The following is a 22,766-nucleotide window of genomic DNA, read 5'->3' on the forward strand; positions in this document are numbered from 1 at the left end:
CCCCCCCCCCCCCCCCCCCCCCCCTCATGATGTTGATTTCAGAACAGTCGGGAGATGAAGTTGCTAATATGTACTAAAAAAATGTCACTGGAAATGTCCTTTTAATAAATTTGGCACATCTTTGTCTGCTAATGTGGCAGAAAATCAAGTTTACACAAGTTATGAGATGGTTTCGATTTTCTCTGCTTTTTATTAGGGTACTTTCACACTTGCGTTGTGAGGATCCGGCAGGCAGTTCAGTTGCCGGAACTGCCTGCCGGTTCCGGAAATCCGTGTGCAAATGCATACTGTTTGTAGATGGAACCAGATGCGGATCTGTCTCACAAATCCATTGCAATACCGGATCCATCTCTTTGGTATCATCTGGAAAAATGGATACGGTATTTCTTTTTTTCATATTTTTGAAGGTCTGTGCATGCGCAGACCGGGAAACTGGATCTGTGTTACCAGAAAATTTTGTTTTGCATTAATGCTTTTCAATGGAAATTAATGCCGGATCCGGCATTCCGTCAAGTGTTCCGGAATTTTGGCCAAATACCGTAAGAGTGACTGAACTGAAGACATCCTGATGCATACTGAACAGATTGCGCTCCATTCAGAATGCATTAGGATAAAACTGAAGCGTTTTTATCCGGCATTGAGCCCCTAGGACGGAACTCAATTCCGGAAAACTTTAACGCAAGTCTGAAAGTACCCTTAAAGTGGCCAGGGTGACTTAAAAATGAGTCACACATTTTTGCAGGAAACGCCACAGAATTGTGCAGCTTTGTGCACCAGAAAACTGGTGTACATCCCATTGGTTTTATCAGAAATATCTCATCGCTATTTTGGTAGACTATGAAAAAAACTATAATTTCCCTTTAATGCAGCTATTCTAAAATAGATAATTAGATAATGCTGACCTTGGTTATGATGGGGTTAAGCTGCCGATAAACTGTAGTCATAAATACTCCCATTAATCATATTGATTTATAGTCATTCGCTGAGACCCCAACAATTCTGAGAACTGGCTGGATTTTGTCCCATTCACAGTACGAGTTGGCAGCACATGTGTAGCCTTCCCTTTTGAAATGAATGAGAGTTACGGTAACTGCTGAGACACAGGATTTGGACCCTCACCAGTTTTTGTTTTATGGCCTCTCTTGTGATGGGATAACCCCTTTAACTCTTACAATCTTCCACATTAAGAAAAGAATCAGATGGAAAATCTTTCCTAAATATTTTTTTTCCCTGAGAGCAGACATCTGAGTGTGTCTAGAATACACTGAAAGGAATTTGTAGTGTAGGCGAGTTTCACTCATGATATCATAACCAAGCCATTACCAGTTGGAACAAGATAATGGCCCTCGTTTATCCACAAGGTCTAAAAGTAGAATTGGCCATGTTGCCCATAGCAACCAATCAGAGCTCAGCTTGTATTAATCTAACTGCTCTGATAAAATGAAAGCTATGCTACGATTGGTAGCTTTTAGTTTCTCTTTTAGACAGTTTTGATAAATCTGACAAATCCATTTTTTGGGGGAAAATTTGGCACCATGCAATGCATAAGGTGAAATCAGAAATTCAGTCCTGTGTGACCACACCTTTAAGACGGATCTGTCATCACACTATGCCCTCAACTTTATATAGTACAGCCACACGGTTAGGTTTGGAAGCCAAAACCAGGAATAAATTCAAAAAAGAGAAGTAGTATCTGTCCCTTATGCTATCTTTTCTTTTATGATCCACTTCTGATTTTGGCTTCCAAAACTGCATTCAGAAACCTGACCACGTGGTCTTACTCTAAGGGTAGCATTGTAAGAAGACAGGTTGAGACCAAACAGTGCTTCCAAATGTAGTGAAATTTGGGTTCACTTTATACATAGTGAGATCTCTCCCCCCTTTTACCAGGGATTGACACAGTGCCATTTTGACTAATAGGAGGGTGAACCTGTCCCTTAAGTAGGGCAGCATAGTCTAATGACAGATCCTCCTTTTACACATATGGCTGTCAGGCACGCTGCAGTATTTTTTTGCAGATTCCACATATAACATCACTGTGTTAAAGGGGCTGTCCAATTAAGACATCTTATCCTCTTCACAGTATAGGGGATATATATGGTTGACGGGGGTCCGACCACTGGGGCCTATGCTCATCCCGAGAATGGGAACCTGTTCTCCAATTGTAAATGGAGTGACAGTCACGATTGCCCACTGCCACTCGATTCAGCTCAATGGGGCTGCCTGAGGTAGACTTGTGCTTGTACTCAGCTATCTCCAGCAGTCCCATATAGTTGAATGGAGTGGTAAATATACACGCATGTCTGCCACTTCTTTCAAATAGGGAGAATGGGCTCCTGTTCTTATGATCAGCGGGAGTCTCTGCCGATCAGACACTTATCCTCTATACTTTAAATAGGGATAAGTTGTCTTAATGGGACCACCACTTTAAAATATGGCTTTATGCGCTCATAGGGTAACATTACCAATGTATTTAGGAACTATATTACATGGAACTTGTATGGATCACAACTATCCGTGTAGGTAGGTACGATCTGCCTCATAGCAGGACTCCAGACTTCTCATGGTATTTTAGACTATTTCCAAAATTTGACCTACAATCTATGGGTTTTTTAACCAGTGAAGCTCTTGTGAAACTCGTAGTTTCCTTCACATAGCAATATAAAAGATAAGTAGAGCAGAATTTAAATAGACAAGACATGGATGCAGGGAGAATAATATGGGAATGTCCTAACTCCCATCAACAAACCTTTAAACGCATTGATGAAAACTGTATGCCATCCATCATCTATATTGGTCCACACAATTCACATAATATAATATTTGGGCTGTAATGTAATGAGGCTTGAGAAAGGCTCAGTGCACTAAAGCCAAAACATTTCATTATATAAATTGTGTGGACCAATAAAGATCATTCATGAATTGTGTGCTGTCATCTCCAGTGCATGTCTGAAGATTTCTTGCTGCTGTTACAGACGTATATTTGAAATATCACAGTTTTTAATACGAATGTGTTGATCCTAAATCCTGGATGTGGTTGGATTTGCAATGGACATAGTAAAATATGGTAAAAATGACAAACCAAAATGATGAGAATCACATTTAAATGTGCTAATGTTTGATTCACTGGGCAAACTTATAGCATTTGGCTTTTACCCAACTTGATGCGAGTGTACTGACATGAGGATAGCTTCTTAAGGAAGTGTGACCTACAGCATGCACTTCCCAATGAGAAGAATGGCAGGCAGATCCAGAACAGGCTCCACATTGATTTTAGTGCAGGAAATGCACCAAATCTACATGGAAAACCAATTGGGGGGATTTATCAAAACTGGCGTAAAGGAAAACTGGCTTAGTTACCAGTCCTGTTCCTGTATCCAACCAAACCCATGATGCACTTCTACTTTCTCTGCCACAGCTCCTGCACCGCCCCTAACAACTACCAGCTAGTTTATAGCCCCTTCCAAAAAGCTAGTTACATAGACTCTCCCCTATCATGGACATATCATAGGAAATAGGAAGGAGCTACATGGACATGGCCATGTGACCACAGCCCAGAAAGGACGATAGAAGCAAAAAAATAGATAAAAGAAATACATTACAAAATTACAGCCGCTTGATTATTTTAAAGGATGTTGATGCACACCGTAAAACCCCTTTAACGTCTCCTACTTATCTGATGGGTAGCAATAAGACAGTGGTCAGACTATAGCATGTAAGTCACACATTTGAACATACAGGCCCAGATTTACTAATCCTCTAGACGGAGTAGATTTAGATAAGCTGTCTAGAGCTGCCCCAGATTTATCAAAGGGCCTCAGGCTGAATGATACATTTGGTGCATGGATAGACACTTTTATCTAGATCTATACTAACTATTGGTTGGCTTTGTCACATAGTTTTACACCAGAATTGTTGAGCCATTTTGTTGCAGTCACATCTTAGACTATGCTAAACACTACCCATTCCTGTTAAGCTCTACCCCTTGTTGAGCCAGTTGGAAGAAAGTGTAGAAGTCTTAGTTGTGCCAAATTGAGCCAACTTTGCATCAAGGTGCAGACACAGTGTATGGACCACAGTGTGAAGAATATATTTCAATAAGCAAATTTATTTCTACTTCATAGACTTACCCTGGGGCCTTGTGGTCCAGCGGTGACCTGTTCAAAAATATAAAAATACAATTTAGAAGGTACTTATGAATCTAGGTTCCAGAGTGATAGCATGGGGTGCTTTTAAACTTTTTACTTTCTGAGGGAAAATGTGAGATAGAGATATGGACAGACTTGAGTGCAGTGTATAGCTATCAAAATGCCGCCCACTAAAGTCATAGAAAGTTGCAGCCTAAGGCCTGATGCTCACGACTGTAGTTTGGGTCCGCATTTCATCCATGTGCTGTCCACATCTATATGGCAGTTCCGCAAACTATAGAACATGCCCAATTCTTCTCTGTTTTGCGGACAAGAATAGTCAATTCTAGCATTAAATTGTGGAATGCACATGACCGTATTTTGCGGATCCGTGGTTTGTGGACTGCAAACTGATATAATCGTGTGCTTAAAGAAAAGTACTCATCAGGGGTCAAAGTTTGTGATACTTAGTCTACTTTCACACTTGCATTTATATTTTCTGGTATTGAGATCCGACAGAGGATCTCAATACAGGAGAAAAACGCTTCCATTTTGTCCCCATTTATTGTCAATGGGGACAAAACTGAACAGAATGGAGTGCACTAGAATGTATTCTGTTCTGTTTGGTTGCGTTCCCATACCGGACAGAAAACCGCTGCAAGCTGCAGTTTTCTTTCCATCATGGGATGTGGAGAAAAACAGACACAATAGAAAGCGGATCCGCCCCCCCATTGACTTTCAATGGTGTTCATGACGGATCAGTGATTGCTAAGTTAAAGATAATACAACCGGATCCATTTATAACTGATGCAGACGGTTATATTATCGGTAATGGAAGTGTTTTTGCTGATCCCTGCCAGATCAGGCAAAAACCGCAAGTGTGAAAGTAGCTTTAGTTCTCATTGTTTATAGTAATGAAATAATACAAATGTAATAAAGGAAAGTGGCAACAATACAAAAGACATAAAGTATCAATCTTATATTAAACAACTGTGTACTGTGAGCATATCCAAGACTGGGAGCACATAACAGCCACACTGCTGTATGCTATTATATTTGAATCAGCCTTTCTTATCTTGTTTCTTGCTTTGCCTATTTATTTCCATGGTCTCTTCCACCTGGTATCATCTGCCTTCTATCAAAACTCAAACAAGCAGAAAAACAAGTAGAACTGGACAGGCTGAGACATGAAACTTGTATCCAGCTCCAGTATTCTACATTAAAAGCTGTCAGGCATTTCTGGAAGTCTGATATAGTCTTGTAATAATGAATAACATGGTTATTTCCTTCACAGGGATGTCTGGATAATCCCTAGCTTTCAGGCTTAATACCCAAGAGATGACCCTAACTCTAATTAAGGATGCACCCCTTTCCCTGAACTACAGGTATGTATAGGGTTTGCACCTGAAAAGAAATGCACAGCTGCTTTGGTTCTAGCATTTTTTTCATCTTAACTCATGTAATGAATAAATTCATGTTCGGCTGTGATTCCAAAAAGCATCTACAGCTGCTGCTTGTCCTATTACTTTCATACAGGATGTTTTCCTTCATATTAAAACACTTCTATCCAGACCACTAAATAGCATTATGATTTCCCCGTTACACGGGCTGATGCCGGGCCAATATCGAGCACCATTTGCATATGTAGAAGTTGAATGGTGCTTGTAGCTGAGCTGGCAGTTGACAGAACTATGGGAAGTGTTGTGGCTGTAGCTCAGAAACAACCCAGAAGTTTTGGTTGTAAACAACATGGTGCCCCAGGGTCACAAGATATGAAGAGAGCAGTCCGAAGAAGTTCAGAGGTACATTATTATGTTCGGTAGGAGTGCAAACATGTTTTAGATATTTTTATGATCCTGCACAACCCTTTTGAGGCTGGTTTAAAATGTTCAATTATTAACCTGACCAATCTTAATGATAATTGCCTATTGTAAAGGAAGAGACCAATGACAAACTATAACACTTTATAGTAACCGGAATGGGTCAAATAGGTGGAACCGCACTCCTTAAGAATGGAAGGTGCCTGCGGGACATATGCAAATCTAGGAGTATGTGATCGGTCTACCGTGACGTAAACCACACTTCCTCCTGCTGATGAAGTCTGCACCCAGACTACAACTTGTAGATACTTGAAGCGATACCAACATTCAAATATTGTTCCATATTAATCCAACTCTCTGCCTATAGCAATCCTTCTGGATACTGGCACTTGGTTTACCCCTGCCTTTCCTTGTTTGTAAACTTTAGCCACCCCTTTGCCCATAATTTTTACTATGGTGCTACTATTTTCTCACATTAGTGGCCTGTCTACATTTTATATAGCAATAACTGGCGTACTGCCCATATAGGCAGACTAGGCAGTTGCTATGGGGCCAGTGAGTGTGAAGGGCCCGGCCAGGCTAATGGCCCCGCCCCCTTTCTGACCTAAATGCACAGCTCCCTTCCTCCTGGCCCCTGCAGCTGCTGCCATCTGCCCAAGATGCCGAGCTGGTCAATAAGCAGGGAGATGCTGTGTTCCCTGCTCTGCTTATTGACCAGCTGAATTTTCGGGGTCATGACCTGATCTGTCCTCCAGTCTTTCCTCTGCTGCTTCACTGCCTGATGCGTCTAGCATCATTACAGCAGCAAAGCTCCGTTGCAGAGAGGGGGGCTGGTAAGTTCAGCAGAGCTTCACTGCTCTAACCTCCTGTGTCACGATACTAGTGGAATACTGCTGGAATCCAATGGCGGGGACAAGGCCTAAACACAGGAAGCACTGGAGTCTTGAACAGGAGGTAGCAGGAATGCAGATGAAGGCAAGGATCCAGACGAGAAGTCAAGAGGAAAATCAGTGAGCGGTCAGCAGGTGCCCAGGAGTTGCAGGGTAAACCACAAGGAGAAGGAACTAACCAGAGAGCAAGTTCCAGGCGAGAGGACTGCACAAGCAGGAGCTAAAACACAATACTCAAGCAATGAGTAGCTTGAGAGGTCATGGCTCACAGCTTATGAAAACCCCGAATTCACAATCTCAGAAAATTAGAATATTACATGAAATCAATAAAAAAAAAGGATGTTAAATAGAAAAATGTAGGACCTCTGAAAAGTATAATTATGCATATGTATTCAGTACTTGGTTTGGGCCCCTTTTGCATCAATGACTGCCTCAATGCGGTGTGGCATGGATGCTATCAGCCTATGGCACTGCTGAGGTGTTATGGAAGACCAGGATTCTTCAATAGCAGTTCATACTGTGTGGGGGCACACGGTGACATTATACTGTATGGGGCAGTCACAAGGAGACATTATGCTGTATGGGGGCAGCCACAAGGTGACAATATACTGTGGGGGGCAGCCACAAGGAGACGTTATACTGTATGGGGGCAGCCACAAGGTGACAATATACTGTGGGGGGCAGCCACAAGGAGACGTTATACTGTATGGGGGCAGCCACAAGGTGACATTATACTGTGGGGGGCAGCCACAAGGAGATGTTATACTGTGTGGGGGCACAAGGTGACATTATACTGTATGGGTCGGCCACAAGGTGACATTATACTGTATGGGCGCAGCCACAAGGTGACATTATACTGTATGGGGCAGCCACAAGGAGACATTATACTGTATGGGGGTAGCCACAAGGTGACAATATACTGTGGGGGGCAGCCACAAGGAGACGTTATACTGTATGGGGGCAGCCACAAGGTGACATTATACTGTGGGGGGCAGCCACAAGGAGATGTTATACTGTGTGGGGGCACAAGGTGACATTATACTGTATGGGTCGGCCACAAGGTGACATTATACTGTATGGGCGCAGCCGCAAGGTGACAATATACTGTGGGGGGCAGCCACAAGGAGACATTATACTGTATGGGGCAGCCACAAGGAGATGTTATACTGTGTGGGGGCACAAGGTGACATTATACTGTATGGGTCGGCCACAAGGTGACATTATACAGTATGGGCGCAGCCACAAGGTGACATTATACTGTGGGGGGCAGCCACAAGGAGACGTTATACTGTATGGGGCAGCCACAAGGATGGATCATGGTGGTCAAACTTCACAAGCCTGTGAGGCGTTAGAACAGAGCAAGAAGCCGAAATGACATCACTGCAACCTCCTGCTCTGGGTCTTGCATGATGACGTCATCACGTGAGACCCGGAGCAGCAGTGGTGATGTCATTGGAACCGCATGCATCAGGACGCAGCAACACAAGCTACAGATAAAACTGTGGTCTGCATTGGGGAAACAGGAGGCACGTGCCGTCTCTCTTCCTGCTCTGCTGCTGTAGGTCTATGGGATGGCAGCAGTGAACAGCACGCGCCGTCTCCTCAAACAGCTGATCAGCAGGAGTGTCGGACGTCGGACTGTGTTTTTAGCACATTATTATAATATGTGGGACCCCCCTTTTGATTTTGCCCAGGTCCACATTTTTTCTAAAACCGGCCCTGCCCATTGCTTACAAAGTCTAAAACATTACTTTAATGTGACCTTTGGCCTGAATTGTTAAACGCTGATATTACCTACTGGTTATTAGGTAAATCCTGTTTGATCCAATTGCATATTGAGTTAGTGCTAACTAGGTACTTACATTAGGTTCTGGAAGTCGAAATGCACATGAAGCACACTGTATTAAAAGAAAAAAAAGGATAGTCAAAAATAGTCATAGATATGATGTGTTAAACAGTTTAAAAGAACGCAAAGGTGGAATCCTCAGATACAGTAATTGACATTGGTTGAATATCCTAGTGATACGCCACCAATTTCTGATATGGGCCAACCCCTTTAAGGTGCAAAATGAACTTATTATGCATTGAACAATGAACATAGAGGAAAGAGGGCCCTTACCATATCTCAAAACCCCCCTTAGGCCCCATGCACACAACTGCATTTTTGGTCAGCATCCGATCCGCATTTTTTGTGGATCGGACCTATTCATTTCAATGGGGCCGCAAAAAATGTGGACAGCACACCATCTATATTCGTTCTGAGCTGCTGCAAAAAAGATAGCACATGTCCTATTCTGTTTGTTTTGTGGAGTTATAGGAGTTTAAAAAAAATGGCGGCATGCACTTGGCCGGTATCCATGTTTTGCAGATCTGCTATTTGCAAGCTGCAAAACGGATACGGTCATGTGCATTTCACCTTATGATGCTTGATAATGCCAACCAGGGCCGCCGGGCCTGGTGCTTGCTTGCCTGCACCATCCACTGCAATTCACCATCCTTGCAATTCCCTCCTTACGTTTTTTTGATAACATTGCCTATGGAGAAGGATGTCCTTTACGTGTTCTCACTACAACAGGATGGGAACCAACCATGACTGAGTCCTCTCCAGGGTCTCATCTCAGGGATGAAACAAGCTGTTTGTTTCAGAATATTCCCCATGAGCGCTGGTGCTGGAAGTTCAGCATGATAGCTATTGGATGGACAATCTATCATTTAACAGCCCCTTGTTGCACTTTTCTTCACCAATCCATAGTGTTCTTATTTATATGGTGAAACACTGATTGGTAAAAAATTTAAAACAAAACACTACTTTAAAAAAACAATTATTACATTGTGGCTCCCTATCATTCATACTCATTGTCCCATCCCTGATTCCCCTAGACAGATTATTGGTTCCTTCACAAATAGGGTCCTTGTGTGATCCAAAAATGCTAAGTGTATGCTCACACTGTGGATTATAACATGGCATAAACATCCATGGTTTCTGCTGCGGTTGTTCACTTTGGATGCCAAGTACCTGCTCTCAGCGTACGTCTATTGAGTGGAACTAAACTGTGAGTGTACACCAGTTACGGCTTCAAGCACTGTGCCAAGAAAGGACATGTTACTTCTTGCCATGGTCTTGGTCTTTAAACCAGCGGTTGCACAAACTGCAGCACTTCATCACAGACATCACTCAGCCCTGCCAAAATTCTGGGGGCATAACCTGCCGCATGAGCATCTCATTAGTGTTAGGGCATGTTCACACATTTAGGATTCTTTCCATCCATGGTGGAATATGCTTACCATGTGAATATATGACTGCAAATAAAAAAAGATTCATCCAAGCTATTCTTCTGCCTTAAAATGCTCTTTATTCAAATGTGCAGCATTGTAACTAAACGTAAGGCTTCGTTCACATCACCGTTCAGCCTTTCCGCTCCTGCATGCACAATCTAACGGACCCCATTATAGTCTACGGGGCCCATGGGCTCCGTTTGGCTCAGTTATGTGCCGAATTCGTCCTTTCCGTTTTCCTGCCCCGAACGGAAAGGCTGAACGGTGATGTGAACGAAGTCTAATCTAAACAGATTGCAGTGTCCAAATGTAATCAAGAATATAGAGTTTACTGAAACAGTAATCATCAGAAATTAGAGAAACAATAAAATTGTGCCAATGGCTATTTGTGCCAGAGTTGGTTTCCGCGTGAATAAACTATTGTATTTATAATTACTTTTTAGACTTCACAATTTATCTTTTTGTTCCAAAGGTGATGCTTTCGGTAATAATGTTTGATGTCATGATGTGTGTTCTGCTCCATTGTGTCTTTGTAAAGAGAAACAAGCTAAAATGGTGACGGCTTCAAAAAGAAAATGTTCTGTACTGCACATAGAGCAGACCACACAAGGGAAAGACTGCATCTGTCCATTATTGATGGCTCTGTTGCTACAGTTGGATGACAACTGCACACACATTCAGATTGGTGAGGGTGGTACAATGCTAGCATAATGATGGCCTAACCTCAGGATAGGTAATCAGTATCAGACACCTCCTGCCGATCAGCTGTTTGAAGAGGCTGCTGCGCTTGTGTGACCGCCACATCCTCCTTGCTGTTTAACAGAATGCTGTCTAAATTGTAGCGATAATGCAGTGTAACTACAACTGCGTGTCCCTTTCAAGCGAACAGAACTGCACCGCTGCTATTATCCAGCCAGCATTCAGTTCAACAGTAAAGAAGTTGCAGTGCTGGTACAAGTGCCGCTACCTCTTCAAACAGCTGATCGGCGGGGGTGCTAGAAGTCGTACTCCCTCCGATCTGATATTGATTACCTAAACTGAGGATAGCAATAAACAAAATGTAGAAGCAGCACCGCTCGGTCCTTATTGATGTATTCTTGTAGATGCAACAGCCTCACCAATGGCCCTGGATCCAACGGCCAGAATATGTAGATAAATGCAGACGGTATCAGGCTTGACAAAGGCTGTATATCAGCCGAAACGTGGCTGCTTTGTGTATTGTTGCTTTGAAGTCCTAATAAAAGTCGATGTTGTGAGATGCTGCTGATACCGTCTGCATTTATCTAAACTGAGGATAGGTCATCATTACTGTAACACTGCACAACCCCTTTAATTCTCAGTGGTGACCTGCCTCAGCCAGATTAGCTGAAAGGGCATTTCCAGTTTTTTCCTGTGTGTCGAGCTGGGAACAGGAAGTAGAGAGCAGCGTGGAAACGGACCGCATCAGAATGGGGGGTGGTTGTTGGTTAAGTGATTCATGATTCGATTTTTAACCTATTCTTTCCTTTTTTTTGCAACAGAAAAAATAACACTCCTTTAAATCTCATTATAAGATGCATAAGCTGTAACGCCTGTGGGTAGGAACAGACATGGACTGTGATCCCTAACCTAGAACCCGGTCCCCGTTCCTTACCTACTTGCAGTGCAAGCCCTAGGTAGCAAGACCGTAACTGGTCAATAGTCCCTATTCTACTAAGGTGCAGAGACAGACAAACACAAAGAAGACAAACAACACACAGAGTCGTACGTAACTGGGTCAGAACCATGAGGATAACACAGAACAAAATGAGAGACAGAGAGTGGTGAAAAGACGAACCGAGGTCAGAACCAGACGGGATGCAGTGTACAAATCACGAGAGACAGGATGTGGTCAAAGAACGAGCTGAGGTCAAAAATACGAGCAATTCAAATCAGCACAGGAACAAGAACCAGGAACCTACCTAGTGAGCTTAAATTAGACTATCACTGGCACTGGTATATGGCCAGGAAGAGGTTTAAATAGAGCACTGAATCCCTGGATCAGCACTTGATAGGTGCTCCATTAGTCAGAAATTCTAGCACACAGGAATAGAGCAGCTGAGCAATCAGCCCACTGCTAATCTCCCCCATGCACACACCCGCTGCAGGGAGAAACAGAGCATTGCATCTTGTTACTAAGGATGCAGTTGCATCACTAGGGTGCATGGCTTAGCAGCACGTCTCTCCCAGCGGGACTGTGCCGAGGATCTTGCCACTGGAGCTTGGACAGGTAAGTTTATGAAATAAGTTTTAGTTTAGTCTATATAACACCAATATTTTCAATATATTCACTGTACAGAGATTGTCATCAATTACTGTTCCCATTTAGACTCACTGTCCCTAAGACCCTAGAGCTGCACAGTGCTAGAATGCAGGCGGTATTACACAGTCTGGGAGCATTAGTATGACCACTTCCTACTTTCGACATCGGCAGTGTGTAGCTCATGAAAAAAAATCATGTGTCGGGAGCTGGCTTGGTGGGTATGTAAGGTGTGCAATAGGCTGTCTGCACATATATCCATCGTTGCTGTCATGGGTAAAAGGGCGATTTATCAGAGTTGCAAAAAGTGATGATTATCGGCTTTTAGGCCAAGGGTGGCAATATACAGGGAGTGCAGAATTATTAGGCAAATGAGTATTTTGACCACATCATCCTCTTTATGCATGTTGTCTTACTCCAAGCTGTATAGGCTCGAAAGCCTACTACCAATTAAGCATATTAGGTGATGTGCATCTCTGTAATGAGAAGGGGTGTGGTCTAATGACATCAACACCCTATATTATGTGTGCATAATTATTAGGCAACTTCCTTTCCTTTGGCAAAATGGGTCAAAAGAAGGACTTGACAGGCTCAGAAAAGTCAAAAATAGTGAGATATCTTGCAGAGGGATGCAGCACTCTTAAAATTGCAAAGCTTCTGAAGCGTGATCCTCGAACAATCAAGCGTTTCATTCAAAATAGTCAACAGGGTCGCAAGAAGCGTGTGGAAAAACCAAGGCGCAAAATAACTGCCCATGAACTGAGAAAAGTCAAGCGTGCAGCTGCCAAGATGCCACTTGCCACCAGTTTGGCCATATTTCAGAGCTGCAACATCACTGGAGTGCCCAAAAGCACAAGGTGTGCAATACTCAGAGACATGGCCAAGGTAAGAAAGGCTGAAAGACGACCACCACTGAACAAGACACACAAGCTGAAACGTCAAGACTGGGCCAAGAAATATCTCAAGACTGATTTTTCTAAGGTTTTATGGACTGATGAAATGAGAGTGAGTCTTGATGGGCCAGATGGATGGGCCCGTGGCTGGATTGGTAAAGGGCAGAGAGCTCCAGTCCGACTCAGACGCCAGCAAGGTGGAGGTGGAGTACTGGTTTGGGCTGGTATCATCAAAGATGAGCTTGTGGGGCCTTTTCGGGTTGAGGATGGAGTCAAGCTCAACTCCCAGTCCTACTGCCAGTTTCTGGAAGACACCTTCTTCAAGCAGTGGTACAGGAAGAAGTCTGCATCCTTCAAGAAAAACATGATTTTCATGCAGGACAATGCTCCATCACACGCGTCCAAGTACTCCACAGCGTGGCTGGCAAGAAAGGGTATAAAAGAAGAAAATCTAATGACATGGCCTCCTTGTTCACCTGATCTGAACCCCATTGAGAACCTGTGGTCCATCATCAAATGTGAGATTTACAAGGAGGGAAAACAGTACACCTCTCTGAACAGTGTCTGGGAGGCTGTGGTTGCTGCTGCACGCAATGTTGATGGTGAACAGATCAAAACACTGACAGAATCCATGGATGGCAGGCTTTTGAGTGTCCTTGCAAAGAAAGGTGGCTATATTGGTCACTGATTTGTTTTTGTTTTGTTTTTGAATGTCAGAAATGTATATTTGTGAATGTTGAGATTGATATAACATTGGTTTCACTGGTAAAAATAAATAATTGAAATGGGTATATATTTGTTTTTTGTTAAGTTGCCTAATAATTATGCACAGTAATAGTCACCTGCACACACAGATATCCCCCTAAAATAGCTAAAACTAAAAACAAACTAAAAACTACTTCCAAAAATATTCAGCTTTGATATTAATGAGTTTTTTGGGTTCATTGAGAACATGGTTGTTGTTCAATAATAAAATTAATCCTCAAAAATACAACTTGCCTAATAATTCTGCACTCCCTGTATAACTGTATAGTTTATGAACTGTTCACATGCTACTGTGGAGAAAGTGTGTCACGAGTTTGCAGCATTGCAAAAATGACTTGAAAATTGTGGGGCACCACGTGCCATTTATGCGAGAGATGAACATATTGGAAAATGTATTGGAACATTGTGGAAGAAAAACATTTATTTCCGGAAACCAGAATACTCCTTTAAAGAACTTGCCCTGACATTGTTTGTTTCAGCAACTACATGTACTTGTATCCTCCTTGTAATAACAGTTTTGGAGCATCTATTTTCTCATGACTCTGTGATGTGTCATTCCTTTATTATTCCTGCTACATGTTATGAATGAATTACTAGTCTACCGAGCCCTGGAGGACTGGTGCGGTGGAAATGCAGTTTTTAAGATTGAGGCCAGAAGTGAACGTATAACAGTTTCTTTTCCTAAGTGCAGCATATAACTTTTGGTACATTCAATAGCAACGGGCTCCAAGTGCAATTTCTGGAACCAGTAAGGAATATGGAGGCAGGTTGGATGGCTGCAATTTAACCCTTTTGGGTGTAGATATCCACTATATGGTAATTTGGGTGATAGGTGTCTTAGGTGTAGTCCCTCACCTTCCAGCAGTGTCTTTGATGGAGGTGTTGAGTTGTTCACTCTGCTGTCTGTCTGCTGTTTCTCTCAAGTATTTGATTGAGGATGACTTTAGTTGTTTTCTCTGGAGAATCCTTTACAGGAGGAGCTCTGCAGTGTGCTTCCTCTCCTCACTGTTTCTGGACAGGAACTCACCCTCCTGGCAGAAAGTGGGACCAGCCTAGTCCTACCAAGAGGGGAGGAACAGGGTGGTTAGCCCTGTTACTGCCAACCATTTGGCAACCATTACCTTACTGGAACTAACGGCCAAAACATGAACAATACATAATGATACAATACAAAACTATTTACAATAATTGCAGATACCGCCACTGGCAGTTTGCAATGAAGGTTCAGATGGGTGTTGCCGGGCAGTTGGGGGGTGTCCCTGCACAGTCTGACATTATCCAATCATTGCTGACAGTGTCAGATTGTGCAGGGGCACACTCCTAATAATAAAGGAACGATGCAAGAACAGATCGTTGGATTTTTAATGAATGGGTTACTAAAACAGACATGTCAGGAGAGGTTGCATGTTTTTAACAACCGTTTTGGCCACTCTACTATTATTATTATTATTGATATTCACCGTGCATTCTGGTTTAGAAGTTAGATTGCTGGACTCTATTTACAAAAGTCTTTACGATTGTATTTCCTGAATTCTGCATTTGGATTTGTAATACTCACCTCTGGAGGAAGGTCTACATGCAACCCTGATGAAATCTTCTTCCCCTACAAATGAAAATAGAAGATATTAAAATATATTTCCAATGGACCCAGCTAACATGGCGCATGGCATAACACAGGGGTAGGCAACCTCCGGCACTCCAGCTGTTGTGAAACTACAACTCCCAACATGCATTATTGCTCTACTCTCATATAGAAATGAATGGAGCATGCTGGGAATTGTAGTTTCACAACAGCTGGACTACAAAAGGTTGCTGATCCTTGGTATAGCTGATGAAAAGCAGTTTGTGGATAGAGTAGTAGTCTGTGTGGGATGATAGCATTTCATTCACTATGTTTTTTGAGGAAGCTCACAATAAAAAATATTTTTCATTCCTTTCTTATACTTCATCTCTATTTAGGAATGATTTGTGCCCACACACAAGGAACAAAATGTCCATTCTTCTCCTTTCTTGGATGCTGTCTACTTGCTAAGAAGCACTACTCTTTCCTTCCCTTCCTCTGGTTTTATAACACTCTCCCGTCTGTTGTCAATTCCGATCTCTTCTTCTGTATTTTTGGCAGAGATTGACAATGGAAAATATGATCTATTGACGCAAGCCGCATAAATGGGGCTTCTTCGACAATATTAAACACAGATTTCCTGCTCTCAGACTATTACAGAGAATTACAATTTCTATTTTGTAAGCTCCTCTCCAATGATTTATGGATGCAATTTCGATACTGATACATTTAATCTATATAGAGGATATCATTTACAACTAGAGAGTTATATTTCATGTAAAGCCCTGAACTATGATGGATATCGGAGTATGGAATCAAAGAATCATCACTTCTAGCAGCCTTTTCCTAAAAAGGCTTTTACTGATTATAAATACTTTTTATATATTTTTTTCTTTTTTAAATCTGTATTACACAATCAATCTAATACATAAAAAAACTGAGAAAGTGAAATAATATAACCCCACCCCATCTAGGAGAAAGGGAGAAAAGAGAAGGAAGGAAAAACTGATTACAAATAAATACAATATATAATATAGAAATTAATCAGTATACTTGATATACTGTATGTTTATTGTGTCTCAAAGGATGTAAGATCATGTGGCTATTGTTGTGCTGTAGACCCTTCCTATGGCATGTGTTCCAGTGGTGGCACGCGGGCCATATTTTACTGGCATGCTGACTGCGACCCTACACCGCTGCTGCACTGCAATCATCTATGCCAATGCCACCATGGCTTTATAGTCTTGTCAATATTTACATCCAGCCCGCCACCACCACTGCCTTCACCTAGTAGACAGATGTGCCACACCCTAGGCATGTCTGCCCACCAAAGAGGAGCTGGAAAGGAGAGTGGGTCTGTCTACTATGGCACAAGGCCATTCCACTCAGCGCTGCCTTTGTACCTGCTGCTGCCTGCTTCAGCCCTGCTTGTCTCTTTGTTTGGTTCCTGCAAGTCTCCCTCAGCACTGCCACAATTTTAAAAAGTATGTAATGGACTTGTGGGGGAGAGTTGGAAGGAGGATGGAATGTGATTGCTGGAGGAGATGGTGGGGATGGTTACTATGTGGGACGAGTCAAAAGAAAAAATGGATTCCAGCTCCTCATAAAAGGTCATATTTATTGGCTTTGGATTAAAAACCAGACATCATGAAGGTAGACAGAAAAAATAATTCACAGTGACGCGTTTCGGGCTCCTTAATTACTGCCCTTCATTATGATATGTCATGATGAAGGGCAGTAATTAAGGAGCCCGAAACTCGTCACTGTGAATTATTTTTTCTGTCTACCTTCATGATGTCTGGTTTTCAATCCGAAGACAATAGATTTTATGTGGAGCTGGAATCCATTTTAAATTTTCGAGTTTCTACGTGGCCGCGTTCAGGTCAAGCAATTCCGTGTCTCCTTGCATGTGACCAGGTAAGCGCTGCAGCTTTTTTCTACTTATGTGGGACGAGTGTATGAAGATCAGAGTATGAGGATCAGAATCTGGGAACCAATGTATGGAGGATCAGTATATGGGAACTGTTGTATGGGGGTTCAGTGTATAGGGGACAAGTATATGGGGATCATTGTCTGAGGAACCAGTATATGCCCCCCCCCCCCCCCCCCACTAACCATATTCTTACTAACATTCTTACTAATATACTGGTCCTTGATACACTGGTCCCTAGATGATAATCTAGCCCCTTAGGTGGATTCAGAAGAGCAGTGACATGTCCTTTTTTATTATACTGTATATTTATTTTAGCCATATATTTGCTGGAAGGCCATGTCTGCATGTAGAGAGCTGGACAAACAGTCAGGAGGCTGTTTGAAATGTGGAAAGGATTCACGTCCAAACTTAAAGTTTGTGTGAAGGACACAGACATGAGGCACTCCACTATTTCCAGCACTTGAGAGAGAATTTTCCATTTGTCATTCAGTCAACATATCTAACTGTACATATAAGAGCTAGAGTCAGCATTTCCAAGGAGATTCCAAGATTTTCAGAGATATGGTCCAATGTTTTTGTTTCTCACGTGTCCAGACAAGCTTAATATGAAAGACATGGACTTGTCAGTTTTTGAATAGATTGATATAATGATGATATTGAAATGCAACAGATTGACTTCCAGTGAAGTCTTGTGAGCTGTGCATATCACTTGAAACATCCAAAGAAAACACACGGTCCTGTTAGACATCACTTCCAGAGAAGTTTGAAGAAAATTACATTTGCAATGCTGTCACTCCTTGGGTCAATATATTTGCCGAGCAAATCTCACGAATGAAAGCCATCATGAAGCAGGCTAACTGCAGAACTATGTTCTGCTCAGTCACCTCGTATCAACCACAGATGGATCTTCTATGCAAAGAAAGCCAGGAACAAGGGTCACACTGAATGGTAAATTTAACTGATTATTTGGTTCATGTCACACACAGTTTTTGTTATATGACTTTCCTGTATTAGATGACACACTGAGAACTTAAAGGGGTTGTGCCAAGTTTAGAAGTTATCCCCTAACAATAAAGGGGTAACTAACAGATCACTGGGGTAACCACCACTGGGACATCCACAAATCCTGAGAACTAGGGTCCTATTCCACCAATCTGATGGAGTGGCGAGTTGAGCATGTGCCCAGCCACTCCATTCATTCTCTATGGGACTGCCAGAGTTAGCTGAGTACGGCATTCAGCTCTATGTGACATTCACATAGAGAATGAATTGAGCAGCAAGACTCATGCTCGACTTGATTTCACAAAATATTTCACGAAAATGTCACCATATATTAGCAAATTTGAGAATTTGCGATTATTTTCTTGATTGCGAAAACGGCAATGTAATATGTGCGTATTGCGCGCGCAATACAGGCATGGGTCACTTTTGCTACATTTTTCAAGCTGCTAGAAGTTTCCTGAGACTGGAGAAAATGGTTGGCACGGCAGAACATTACAATAGCTTTATACGCAGATAGAGTGCTCCAATATATTCGCGATTGCGCAAATCAGCAATTAATGATGCTCATATTTTTGCGCAATACGTGCAACATTTTAACAGGTCTGACTACATATTACTGATTAATGCACTAAGTATTGTCACACTACCTAACACCCTGCACTGGAAACTATCAGCTACACTATATCAGTATATAACCTACACTGACTATCTTCCACTAACTATCTGTATTATATATGTAAGCTAACTATCTAATGTAATGAGTGGAAAGCACGGAGCACAGCAATGACACTGCTGTCTCTCTCAAAACTCCATAAAACTACAGAAAATGGCGGTTTCTTATATAGTAAGGGGTAGGCAACTTTCCTATTGGTTGCTGGGGATGTTACTAAGCTCAGACAAAGACATTGCAGCCTTCTCATTGGCCCACAAGCAAGAAGGGAGGTAACTGATGAAAAAAAAATCTAGAATATTTGAGAATACGAATATATAGCACTATATTCTAAATATTCGCGAATTCTCGATGTGGCGATATTTGTTAAAATTCACGATTCGAATATACGCACCCAACACTAGGCACAACCCCTTTAAAGGGAATTTGTCTTCAGTTTTATGGTGTCCTAACTAAGGGCAACATAAACTAGTGACAGATCCCCTTAGCAAAATACTGGGTCACTTTATTTAATTGACCCACCCATTTTGATAAAATGTTGTACTGAACAGCTCCAGCGCATGCCAATGATTCATGATATTCATGAGCTCCTGAGTATGCTGATCCCTGATTTTAGTTATTCTAGGTTCATTAGCAAACATACTGAAATATCCTTGCGACACCTGTAGGAAGGTACAAGGGGTCGTCATTGATGGTAGGTATGTGTCACCGAGGTTCCTGGCCTCTGTGAAAGAAGAGCCAGTATTTTCATGTGTCAGCGCCAGTTAATGCTGATTGACACTTTGCTATTTAGTATGGCTGTAAATAGCTGATCTGGGACGGCTCTTACTGGGAGTAGTCAAAGTGCTGGGTGGGTGACTACTCCCCACGTTCCAGGCCGGGTCTTGGCAGGCTTCTAAAAACAGCCAGCTGTCACGGCCACGGTTATGGCCGTGACTCCTTGGGAGCCGCATACTGTTGCCCGCGGTTTTGGGTTCTAGTGTCAACCGCAGCTTGAGGCATAATGTAGTTAGCCTCAGGTACGGTTGCCGCGGACAACAGCTATGTGTGCGGTTCCCTTGGAGTTATGTGTGCGTTTGTAGCACTTTTGTATGTCTGTGTGCACTTTGTTTATGTTTGGTGTGCACTGACATTTTCCCTGCACTGTGGCTGTCCGTGGCAACGTTTGGTGGTATGATGTACATGTGGTGGCAGTGTCCCGGCCTTTGGGCTGACTCCCAGGACACGCTTGCCACCCATGTCGTTGCCTGCGGCAACAGCCACAGTGTGTTTATTGTTTGGACACTTCCCCTTTAAGTTATGTTTTCCCTTCTGTGGTTTTGGAAGGGTTAACTCCCTTTCAGTGTGTGTGAGTCACGGGGTGTGTCTGATTGTTGGGTGTGGCCTCTTGGCCCTATAAAGCCTCAGTTGTAGGCAGTAGCCAGAGAGGGTGTTTCAGCCATACTGGCTGTAGACATCCTCCTGGTTACTTACCAACTGCCAGTGGGGGCCAACCTTCTGGTCATAAGCAATTATATATGTCCTTTGGTGTCTGGGAGATGTTGTTTGCTTTTATGTTTCTTTATTGCACATGTGGTCCTGGGTTCCCGTGTGTTGTATGTTTGTGTGCTCAGTCCTGTGTCTGTGGGCAGTACACCCACATGGGTTCCAGGCTTGGTTGTCTGTGGCAGGTCAGTGTGATGTTTGTGGCAAGTACCTGCCACTGCCATAGGTTGCACTTGTTCTCCCTTCCTTGCAGCTTGGCCAGTGAGACTCCTGTTCCTCCGTATCCAGAAGGAACAGGATGTCTTACTCTAACTCCTAGCCTAGGGACCGGCGGAGGGCGAGTAGGGATCCGAGGTTCCTGCGCATGGGTCCTCCTACCTTCAAGGTCGGCCCATGCAGGTAGGAGTTAGGGTCAGGTTAGGGACGCTGTAGGAGGTGACCTGCTCCCTAATCCTGTTTGTCCTGGTCAAGCAGCGACCATCTTCCTTCCGGCACACGGCTGAGGGTTTCCCCCATCCTCAGCCGTGACACCAGCAATGTCAGGTGGTGTGGGTTACCTCCCTCTGATAGTGGAGCTCTGGAGATCTCTGCAAGTGGACTTTCTGAGGCTGAGCATTCAGCCGGGTGTGAACTGACACCCAGGATACCAGGTGAACTTTATTTAGTTTTTCTGTGTGTGAACAAGCAGCAAGCCTGAAAAGTGACTATTGTGTTATGTTATAAGTGTGAATAAACACAGAAGAGTGATTTACAACCTGGTCCTTTGCCTCTATACTGCATCCGCTAACCTGCCTACCAGAGCGAATCCCCATACACCACAGAATTTTCTTTTATATATACATGCAACATCACTTACAGCAACTACAAACAAATCGGTACATACAAGAAACCATTAAAGCGGTACATAAATACAGTGTAGAAAAAACATATTGCAGGTATGCTATTGAAGATAGACTACTTTCACACTTGCGGCAGAGTGATCCGGCAAGCAGTTCCATAACCGAAACTGCCTGCCGGATCCGGCAATTTGCATGCAAACGGAAAGCATTTGTAGACGGATCCGGATCCGTCTTACAAATGCATTGCAAGAACGGATCCGTCTCTCCGTATGTCATACGGAGAAATGGATCAGTTATATATTTTTTTCACATTTTTACCGGTCTGCGCATTCAGTGCCGGAAAATAAAAACGCTAGAAAGTACCCTTAAAAACACAATATGCATAATATGCATAATTTCATAACTCAGATTAATTTACTGCGGATAGGCCATCAATATTAAAATCTCAGAAAACCAGGTGAAGGGAATAACATTGAATGTCATTTGACAATGGCACCTGCTAATTATTGGGTTATATTAGTAAGCAAGTGAACTTTCAGTTCTTGAAATTGATGCATTAAAAGTAGCAAAAATGGATCAATGTGAGGATCTAAGTGACCGTGACAAAGGCCAAATTGTGGCTAAACGTGGTCAGATTATCTCCAAAACAGTAGATCTTGTGGACTATTCCCTGGTATGCACTGGTTAGTACCTACCAGAAGTGGTGCAGGGAAGGACAACTGGTAAAATTAAAGCAGTGTCAAGGCTGACTGATACATGTGGGGGACAAAGACTGGCCTGTCTGATCCTATACTACAGAAGAGCTACTGTAGCAGGAATTGCTAATAAGAGCAATGCTAGCTATGACAGAAATGTGTCAGAACACAGTGAATCGCAGGTTGTGTTTACAGCTACTAGTTTTAATGTTAAAGGGAACCTGTCACCATGAAAATGCAATGTAAGCTAAAGGCAGCATGTTATAGAGCAGGAGGAGCTGAGCAGACCGATATATATTTTTATAGGAAATAATTAAGTAAAACCTGTAATTCATGCATTTAAAATCCTGCTCATTCTGGAATTTGAGGTCAAGGAGGCGGTCCTATCAGTGATTGACAGCTATCTGTATACACAGTCATAGAGGGGAGGCTGTCAATCACTGATAGGACCTCCTCCTTCACTTCAAAGCCCAGAATGAGTAGGAATTTAAATGCATGAATTACAAATTTTACTGAATCTTTTCCCCATAAA

At 42.7% G+C, this 22,766-nt stretch overlaps 1 protein-coding gene across 8 annotated transcripts in view; it reads right to left on the reverse strand.

Annotated features, from left to right (window-relative positions):
- COL16A1 (collagen type XVI alpha 1 chain) overlaps positions 1-22,766 on the reverse strand; it is a 237,183-nt gene that overhangs the window by 101,598 nt on the left and 112,819 nt on the right. For all 8 annotated transcript variants that reach the window (XM_040424536.1, XM_040424542.1, XM_040424541.1 and 5 more), the window contains exons 9-11: positions 15,608-15,652; positions 8,700-8,735; positions 4,131-4,157 (exon numbers count right to left, since the gene is read on the reverse strand). In XM_040424536.1, coding sequence (XP_040280470.1) covers positions 4,131-4,157; positions 8,700-8,735; positions 15,608-15,652 — 108 coding nt within the window. The remainder of the gene's footprint in view (positions 1-4,130; positions 4,158-8,699; positions 8,736-15,607; positions 15,653-22,766) is intronic.

The sequence above is a fragment of the Bufo bufo genome, chromosome 3 (assembly GCF_905171765.1).
Source record: "Bufo bufo chromosome 3, aBufBuf1.1, whole genome shotgun sequence".
Classification (NCBI taxonomy): Eukaryota; Metazoa; Chordata; class Amphibia; order Anura; family Bufonidae; genus Bufo; species Bufo bufo.